Source organism: Dioscorea cayenensis, chromosome 2, assembly GCF_009730915.1.
Source record: "Dioscorea cayenensis subsp. rotundata cultivar TDr96_F1 chromosome 2, TDr96_F1_v2_PseudoChromosome.rev07_lg8_w22 25.fasta, whole genome shotgun sequence".
Classification (NCBI taxonomy): domain Eukaryota; kingdom Viridiplantae; phylum Streptophyta; class Magnoliopsida; order Dioscoreales; family Dioscoreaceae; genus Dioscorea; species Dioscorea cayenensis.
The window spans coordinates 117585-127683 of record NC_052472.1 but is presented as its reverse complement, the minus strand read 5'-3'; the positions used below and the strand labels follow the sequence as shown (position 1 = coordinate 127683).

The 10099-nt window shown below is 38.4% G+C and overlaps 2 protein-coding genes across 2 annotated transcripts; both read left to right on the top strand.

Moving 5' to 3' along the window:
- LOC120278992 (UDP-glucose flavonoid 3-O-glucosyltransferase 7-like) lies at positions 1 to 369 on the top strand. Its single transcript, XM_039285806.1, has one exon. It carries the CDS (start codon positions 1 to 3, stop codon positions 367 to 369), a length of 369 nt encoding a protein of 122 aa, XP_039141740.1.
- A 50-nt stretch (positions 370 to 419) lies between these two features.
- On the top strand, positions 420 to 1488 carry LOC120275808 (UDP-glucose flavonoid 3-O-glucosyltransferase 7-like). The gene has a single exon (XM_039282517.1). The coding sequence runs from the start codon at positions 587 to 589 to the stop codon at positions 1409 to 1411; it is 825 nt and encodes a 274-aa protein (XP_039138451.1). The 5' UTR covers positions 420 to 586; the 3' UTR covers positions 1412 to 1488.
- The last annotated feature ends 8611 nt before the right edge of the window (positions 1489 to 10099 follow it).

Genomic DNA, 10099 nt, shown 5'->3' with positions numbered 1-10099 from the left:
ATGGATTCCGGCGAACCACTGCACGTCCTCTTCTTCCCCTTCTTAACACGTAGCCACATGATCCCAATGCTTGAAACCGCCCGTCTCTTCTCCGAAAACGGCATCAAGACCTCCATTGTCACCACCCCGGCCAACGCCGACCCTCATCAAACCTCTACTTCACCACCATCCCTCCATCTCCCTCCATCTCATCCCCCTTTCCTTCGACCACCTTCAACCTCCCTTCCGGCTGCGAAAAATCTCACCGCCGTCCCTGTCCACCTCACCACCGACTTCTTCTCCGCCGCCTTCAACCTCCGTGACCCTTTCTCCCACCTTCTCTCCTCTCTCCGCCCTGACGCCATCATCTCCGACGCTATCTACACTTGACAACTGAACTCGCCGGCGAGTTCCACATCCCTCGGGTTATTTTTCCAGGTCACCGGTCTTTTTCCCTCTCTCCGCCACCAATGATCTCGACCTCCACCTCCACCACCCGTCGTACAAGTCCATCTCCGACGACTCTGAGCTTTTCTCGATCCCCGGCTTTCCCCACACCGTCCACTTGACCCGTTCTCAACTCCCGGAAGTCTTCGCCTTCCCTCCCATGCTCGGCTGGCAACGAGAAGCCGAGCTTTCCAGCCATGCAGTCATCGTCAACTCCTTCTCCGCTCTTGAGCCTGACTACGGCGTTCACTACTCCAACGTCGCTCCACGTGAAGTCTTCCTCCTCGGCCCCGTCGCCATCGCCGGCCAGCCGGAGAAGAACGAGAAGAAAGCAGAGCCATGCTTGGAATGGTTAGACGAGAAGGATGATGGTTCAGTGGTGTACGTTGGGTTCGGGACGTTGAGCCGGTTCACGGCGGAGCAGATAAAGGAACTGGCTTTCGGGTTGGAGAACTCCGGCGAGGGGTTTGTTTGGGCGGTCGGGTCCGGCGAGGCGGTGGAGTGGATTCCGGATGGGTTTGAGAAGAGAGTTCAGGGACGAGGGTTGGTGGTGAAAGGGTGGGCACCGCAAACGGAGATCTTGAACCACCGTGCTGTCGGTGGGTTTATTTGTCACTGTGGATGGAACTCGGTCATGGAGGCGGTGGTCGCCGGCTTGCCGGTGATCACTTGGCCGTTGTATTATGAGCAGTTTTTGGTTGAGAAGTGGATTTGTGAAGTGGTGAAGATGGGGATTCCGGCGTGGGAAGGGTTTAAGAGTGTGAAGGATGAGGAGAAGGTGGTGTTTCCGGCGACGGCGGTGGCTACGGCGGTCAAGAGGTTGATGGGTTCCGGCGAGGAGGTGGCGGAGATGAGGAAGCGGGTGGCGGAGCTGGCGAAGCTTGCAAGGATGGCAGTGGCGGAGGGAGGCACGTCGAATGAGGATCTCAGCCGTTTGATTGATGGGCTTGTTGCATGGCGTGATAACCGCCGTTCGATCAAATAGAGATGTTTATTTGTGTAAGGGACGTTGGCCTCCTATTTATCGAATTAAATAAAATCCATTGAGGATTATTTCTTTTATGTTAATAAGTGTGGGCTCCTTTCTTTCCTGACCTTAGACTAGTTAAAAAGCATGGATCACAAATTAAATTTAATTTTTTATAATTTTAAGGGATTATGGGTCCATGACTTCCATTAGGGCAAGCCTTTTAATGTTAATTACCCTAAAACTTGTGTCTTGGACATTTTGCATTTTTGGATTTGTTTCGTATGACTTCTCCTTGTTAATTAACCATAGATTTGATTTTGACTTTTCAAAAGCTTTGGCTTTTATGCTTATGAAGCTCCCTATGTAATACCCTGAACCTGTGATTAACTGTTGGAAAATATATTCAGGAGATACTATAGTCTAGATAAGATTTTTTTCTACGTAGTAATATTGTTGAAACCCCAGTGGATGAGCAAGCGACTTAAGTGTAGAAAAGTTTTATAAAAGATTTTTGGGTTAAAGAAAGAGTAATAGAAAAAGGATTGATATAAAAATATTTATGAAACCAAGGACTGAAAGGTAAGTTGAAGGGATCATATGGAAATATTGTGTTATACTTCAAGGACCATTGGATAATTTGAAAGGATCTTTTGAGAATACTATTTTATAATTCAGGGACCATTTGTGAGTTTTTCAGAGACTGTTTTGTAAGGAATTATGTTTTGAGGGACTAAAATGTAAATTTCGGCTGAAAGTTAAATTTGGAGAAAAAAATCTGAGAGCTTGAGTGTTGTTCATCTTCTTTCCCACCATTTTCACTACAGAACTCGAGGGTTAAATGAAGAAATGGGAAGAAATTTGAGGTTTTAAGGAGAGGGACTTGGAGATCGTCGGAGTGAAATTTCATGGGAGGGATGACTTAGCTTTTGGTAAGAAGCTTCCTCGTATTGTTTTTTGGCATGTGTATGTATGCATGTATATATATGTATTTATAGTTGGATTTGATGAAAATGTTGATGAATTTGAAGAAATATTAATGAGATCGATGAGGGTGTTGTTTTCGAGATGAAATTTGTGTCGAAAAACCTCAGTATTTGTGATGAAATTGCTTGGATTGGTGGAGTTGCTTCACGGATTCTCAGTAGCGTTACATGTAGCATCGAGATTAAAAATTTGGTTTAGTTAATTAAATTGATGATTATGATGATTAAGGTGTTAATGATGATTGTTGGATTGAAATGGGTTGAGTTAGTCCAATTGATTTGATTAGATTAAACCAAGTTGGAATTGATTTGGTTGAGTTGGAGCTTGATCAAATCAAGTTGAGATGGACTTAGGGTTTGAATGAGAAATTGGTGTGGTTGGGTTTAATTGAATTAATTTGGTCTAGGTTTGATCAAATCAAATTGAGTGTGGTTGGAATTGAATTGTTTGGTTAATTTGAGTTGGTTGAGATTGATTTGGAGCTTGGTTTTGGATGTTGGGCTAAGGATTTTGGCTGAACCAATTCAAGAAAATTTGGGTTCAGTTGAACCAAGTTGGTCCAGGAAATTTTGTATAAGAATTGGGTTGGTTCAATCTGGTTCAGTGAAATTGAGTTTGGTTCAGTGCAATTAAACTTGGTTCAGTGGAATTGATCTTGGTTCAAATTGGTTCAGCAGTGTTTAGCCTAAATTAAGTTAATTTAAGTGCAATTGGAGACCGATTTAACTATTCAAGGCCGAGTTTTAACCGATTGGAATAAGTGGGCCCCAATTAGAGTCAATTCTTGGTTTTTGTATTTTCTTTTGGGTTTTCAATGTGATATTTATTTTTATTATATTATTACAGTAGGTGTTGTTCGAGCAGGAGGGAGTCCAGTGCAGGAATTGAACCCAAGGACACCGAGTGAGTTGGTAGTGGCTATTATTTTTAAATAATTGATTAATTATTATTATTTTGAAATAATTGTTTAATGGCTAGTATTTTGGAAATAATTGTTTAATTATTTCATTTTATAATGTTTAATTTGCATATAATATTGAAATATCATGATATTTACTTGCCGTTGATGTTCCCGACAATCGTATTGATACATCGGTTTTTGTATAATTATACGATTTGTGAATAGTGGAAATACATGTATATGTGATTTAATTATTCAATTCATGTATTTATTTTTGATGGTTATATATGCTTTGATTTGGAATGATTTGTGAAAATCATGTGTGCGTATTAAAATGTTTTACCAACAATATTTGTGGAATTGGTTTTCATTCCCGGCGATAGGAATGGTATTTTGTATTTGGATTTTCTACTGATATTATGCATCGTATCGATCGCTGGAATGTCACGGATAAGGACCATGTGATATGATTTATCGAGTTTATTATTGTTCGCATCTACATGTTGGTTTTGGATGGTGACGGGCTAAGGCCCGACTCACTCGCATGAGTGGGTTCCCAGCGGGCCCCCTTTCTAGAGTGGCGTGAGTGGACCGATTGCTGATTGGTCGAGATCAGGGTGGGAGCGTAGAGCCTCGATTGGATGATACATCGGGATCCCGGGTCACTTTCACACGGGACCGATGGGCCAACGCTCGAGAATGCGAAGACCTTAGCGGCTCCCAAACCTAGTCGCGACGGCGGCTAAGTCGGGGAGAGTTTTTCGAGCTATGGATTTGAGAATGGTTTTATATTATCAATTATTTTGACATTGATTTATGATGAATTTATGTTTCAAAAGTTCTTTAAAAATGTATTTTGCTAGAATTCTAGTATTTTTGGAAAAGTTGGAAAAATTATTTAAGCGAGTTTGGTATTTATATACTTTATATACTGATCGTATTTTAGTATTTGAAATTATTAAGCCACTCTGACCAGACTGAATGTCTTTGTAGGCTGCAGGGAGCATGACCCTAGATCACTGATCGAGTATAGAGCTAGTCGGGGGTTGAGTCCGAGGACTCGAGTGGAGTCCCTCATTTCTTTCTTTCTTCTTATTGGTGTCATGATCTCTGTAGCGAGTTGTACTCACAAATTAAAGTAATTATATTTATCGTATTTATGTATTTGAACCCTGCACTTGGTGAAAAAAATTGTAAATCGTGATTTGTAGAGTCTCGCTTTTGTTTAAAAGCAGGGTGTCGGTTCTCGAGTAAAAAGGGAATTTTAGCGATGGGTCGCCACATTTACCTCGGTAGAAGGGGTGGGTGTGACATCTTTTTAGTATCGTGATCAGTAGGGTTGAGATATCCCCGGTTGGTAGAGATTACGGGTTGTGATCTGAGCCTAAGTTTAGAAGTCATGTCTAGACTTAGAGGTTTAGTAGTGATTAGACAGAAAGTTAAGGGCCCAGTAGAAGTATTAAGACTCTCCAATCAGGTTAAAACCTAAGTTGCATATTTGGAATGAGAGCTGATAGTAGGTTTTGACATTTGAGGCGTAGAGTCTGGCAAACAGGCCGTGATTAGGGTCACGGGTTGAGATAATTATTGGAATTGGTTTTTATCTAAAATAAGTTTACTTAAAAGTTGCGAAAGAAGGGTATTTGGCATTCTCTTTGATCGTAGCACACGGTGATTTGCGATTGTGATTTGAAAGATACTTTGGACATACCTGTGTTTAAGATATGAGGGATTTAGCCCGTGAGTAACCAGTCTTCTTTATCACCTTTTACATTGATTCTTAAAAGGTGTGTCACGACGTGACATTGATTCGAGCTTGATTTATGCAATTTGGATGAATTATAGCGCTCCTCACGAGTGTGGTTTAATTGTGTTTAAATAGAGAGAAGATCATACTTGCGTTTTCATCGATTGGGATTTTTGAGTGTCTTAAGGATTTTTTTGAGTAATGGAACCAAGGCGTTTGAGGCGAGGCGGGGCGAGGACCTCCTCCAAGGTATAATAGAGAAGAGTAGAGATATTTCTCGGAAGAGCAGCAGAGAGAGGAAGAAGAACATAGAAGAGAGTGGAGGAGAGAGAAGGAGGAGAGGAGGAGCGAAAGAGGGAAGAAGAGATGGAAACCAATAATCTTTGCTCAAGTACCCTCTAGCTCTACTCTTGCTGCCTCGGCATCTTCTAGTTACTGTTACTACACGGTAATCAAGAGCAAGCGATGAGCGATGTTTATGTCCCATGAAGCTCGTTATGTGGTAACTATGAATACGGAGATTTTAGCTCTATAGTTGCTTCGGTGAGGAATATCTACATGGAACGTTTTCACCTAGACGAGAGTCATATGCCAGAATTGAGAAGGAGGTATGGAGTTTCGAGGAGTTTCGCACCAGTATGATGATGCCCATGCGGTCCTTAACTATGGTGCGTGCAGTTGAGCGATGGGCACGGGAAAGGTTGAACCGCGAGAAACCGCTGAGACAAGGATGAGGTTCGATGAGTTATATGAGACTTGTGAATAGTGGAATAACTTTCGTTTGTACTACCACTTGTGTGCTTGAGATGTTTGTATTCCACTTGTGTATCTCCCAGTATGATGTATTCCTACTTGTAAATAAGAAGTTGCTTTTCTTCTAGATTGTGGAAAATACAAGATTATTTTATTGTATGAGTTTTGGAAGTGAGGAAGCCGAGTAACACATCGGAAAGAGTGTTGTATACCATGTATAACACGTGTATAGAAGGAATCGGGTGTTCACTTTGATCATCGTGCAGATACTTGGACATCCTTTTCACGATTGTTATTTACTATTGAGCATATTTGGAACAAGAGAAACAGATTCGAACAAGTAAGTGAAATTCAGTGATATCAGATTGATGTATGTTAAGGAAATTTCGAGGACGAAATTTTCTTAAGGGGGAAGGATTGTAATACCGAACCCCGTGATTAAGCTGTTGGAAAAATATATTCGAGGGTATTACTATAGTTGCAGTGAAGATTTTTTTCTACGAGTAATATTGTTGAGAAACCCCAAGTGGATGAACAAGGACTTAAGTGTAAAAGTTTATAAAAGATTTTTGGGTTAAAAGAGTAATAGAAAAAGGATTGATATAAAATATTTATGGAAACCAAGGACTGAAAGGTAAGTTGAAGGGATCATATGGAAATATTGTGTTATACTTCAAGGACCATTGGATAATTTGAAAGGATCTTTTTGAGAATACTATTTTTATAATTCAGGGACCATTTGTGAGTTTTTTTCAGAGACTGTTTTGTAAGGAATTATGTTTTGAGGGACTAAATGTAAATTTCGGCTGAAAGTTAAATTTGGAGAAAAAAATCTAGAGCTTGAGTGTTGTTCATCTTCTTCTCCACCATTTTGCTACAGAGAACCCTGAGGGTTAAAATGAAGAAATGGGAAGAAATTTGAGGGTTTTAAGGAGAGGGACTTGGAGATCGTCGGAGTGAGTCCTGGGAGGGATGACTTGGCTTGGTAAGAAGCTTTCCTTGTATTGTTTTTGCATGTGTATGTATGCATGTATATATATGTATTTATGGTTGGATTTGATGAAAATGTTGATGAATTTGAAGAAATATTAATGAGGATCGATGAGGGTGTTGTTTTGAGATGAAATTTGTGTCGAAAAACCTCAGTATTTGTGATGAAATTGCTTGGATTAGGTGGAGTTCTGTCACGGATTCTAGTAAGCGTTCTATGTAGCACCCGAGATTAAAATTTGGTTTAGTTAATTAAATTGATGATTATGATGATTAAGGTGTTAATGATGATTGTTGGATTGAAATGGGTTGAGTTAGTCCAATTGATTTGATTAGATTAAACCAAGTTGGAATTGATTTGGTTGAGTTGGGCTTGATCAAATCAAGTTGAGATGGACTTGGGTTTGAATGAGAATTGGTGTGGTTGGGTTTAATTGAATTAATTTGGTCTAGGTTTGATCAAATCAAATTGAGTGTGGTTGGAATTGAATTGTTTGGTTAATTTGAGTTGGTTGAGATTGATTTGGGCTTGGTTTGGATGTTGGGCTAAGGATTTTGGCTGAACCAATTCAAGAAAATTTGGGTTCGGTTGAACCAAGTTGGTCCAGGAAATTTTGTATAAGAATTGGGTTGGTTCAATCTGGTTCAGTGAAATTGAGTTTGGTTCAGTGCAATTAAACTTGGTTCAGTGGAATTGATCTTGGTTCAAATTGGTTCAGCAGTGTTTAGCCTAAATTAAGTTAATTTAAGTGCAATTGGAGACCGATTTAACTATTCAAGGCCGAGTTTTAACCGATTGGAATAAGTGGGCCCAATTAGAGAGTCAATTACTGGTTTTTGTATTTTTCTTTTTGGGTTTCAATGTGATATTTATTTTTTTATTATATTATTACATTAGGGTGTTGTTCGAGGGCTTAGGGAGGGAGTTCCAGTGTCGGGAATTAACCCAAGGACACCGGGTGAGTTGGTAGTGGCTATTATTTTTAAATAATTGATTAATTATTATTATTTTGAAATAATTGTTTAATGGCTAGTATTTTTTGGAAATAATTGTTTAATTATTTCATTTTTATAATGTTTAATTTGCATATAATATTGAAAATATACGTATATTTACTTGCCGTTGATGTTCACGACAATCGTATTGATACATCGCTTTTGTATAATTATACGTGATTTGTGAATAGTGGAAATACATGTATATGTGATTTAATTATTCAATTCATGTATTTATTTTTTTGATGGTTATATATGCTTTTGATTTGGAATGATTTGTGAAATCATGTGAGCATTTTAAAATGTTTTACCAACAATATTTGTGGAATTGGTTTTCATTCCTGGCATAGGAATGGTATTTTGTATTTGGATTTTACTGATATTATGCATGTATCGTACTGTGAATGTCCTGGATAAGGACCATGTGATATGATTTATACAGTTTGTATTGTTGCTGCATCTACATGTTGGTTTGGATGGTGACGGTGCTAGGCCCGACTATCTGCGATAGTGGGTTCCCACGGGCCGACCTTTAGAGGTGGCGTGGTGGACCGATTGTTGATTGGTCCGAGATCGGTGGGAGGCGTAGAGCCCCGATTGGATGATACATCGGGATCCCGGGAGTCACCACACGGACCGATGGGGCCAACGTCAAGGGTGCGAAGACCTTGCGGCTCCCAACCCTAGTCCTGACGGCAGCTAAGTCGGGGAGAGTTTTTGCGCTATGGATTTGAGAATGGTTTTATATTATCGATTATTTTGACATTGATTTATGATGAATTTATGTTTCAAAAAGTTCTTTAAAAAAATGTATTTTTGCTAGAATTCTAGTATTTTTGGAAAAAGTTGGAAAAATTATTTAAGCGGTTGGTATTTATATACTTTATATACAATCTGTATTTTTAGTATTTGAAATTATTAAGCCACTACCGAGCCAACTCGAATGTCTCTGTAGCTGCAGGAGCATGACCCTAGATTGCCTGATCGAGTATAGAGCTAGTCGGGGGTTGAGTCCGGGAGCTGCAGTGGGTCCCTCATTTCTTTCTTTCTTCTTATTGGTGTCGTGATCTTGTAGCGGTTGTACCCGCATAATTAGATAATTATATTTATTGTATTTATGTATTTGAACCCCGTACTTGGTGAAAAAAATTGTAAATTATGATTTGTAGAGTCCGCTTTTTGTTTTAAAAGCAGGGGTGTCGGGTTTCGATTAAAAGGGAATTTTTAGCGATGGGTGCCACATTCTACCTCGGTAGAAGGGGTGGGTGTGACACCCTACTTGACTTGTGAAACTTTTTCGGTCTTTAACTTTCGATGTCTTAAGTCTTGAAACCTCTGAGTACAATTGTCTATTTTTTTATATAGATTTTCAAATATTGACTTGTGAAACTCTTTGTGTTTTTGACTTCTGGTGTTTTAAGATCGCTGAGCTCAATTGTCGATTTATATGGATTTTTAAGTCTTGACTTTTCATAATTTGTCGCTGCACGTGCGTCATCATCACGTTGCATGTCTGATTACTGTCTTGAAATATCTCACGACAACCTTAAAATTTATATATTTTTATAATTAATTTTTTTTCGTTGTCTCGAGATGAATAAGTTACCATTGTCTGTGTCTTATCACCGTGTTGCATACTTTGCTACCATTTTAATGTATATATATATATATATATTTTTTTTTTTTATTGCTGCCTTGAAACAAATTTAGTCACCATCTCAAGATAAAGACCCTTGTTGATAAAGACCCTTGTTGCTGCTTCGAGATTAGCAGTTATTATTTTATTTATTTATTTATTTATTTTTGGTTGCCCCAGGATAAGTTTTCTCCATGCATACAGTGCATGTTTCCTCTGCTATCCATTTGCTGGCATATCATTTTCAGATTTTTTTATTTATTTATTTTATTCCACACTTATCATAGTGGGTTCTATTTATTTATTTATTTTTAGAGGGCATATGAGTATATAGCATGCACACTTCTAATTTTCCATTTCATTCATAATATTTATTTTTATTTTTAATTTTATTTTATTTTTATTTTTATTTTTATATTTTTATCATACCCGTATGCATGCTTTCTCAACTTTATCTTGCATGTATATAATGAATTTCTATTTTTTTTTTTTTTAATATCATGCCCATATACATGCATGACATGCTCCTCATTTTTTTATTATGTTTCTCATTTTTTTTATTATCATCATTTTTTTATTCATGCATATAATAATAATTTTTTGATCTTCCCATATATATTTCTTCATAGTGGGCCCTACTCTTTTAAAATCAAATGATACAGGATATGTTCTTTTGATTTTATATATATATATAAA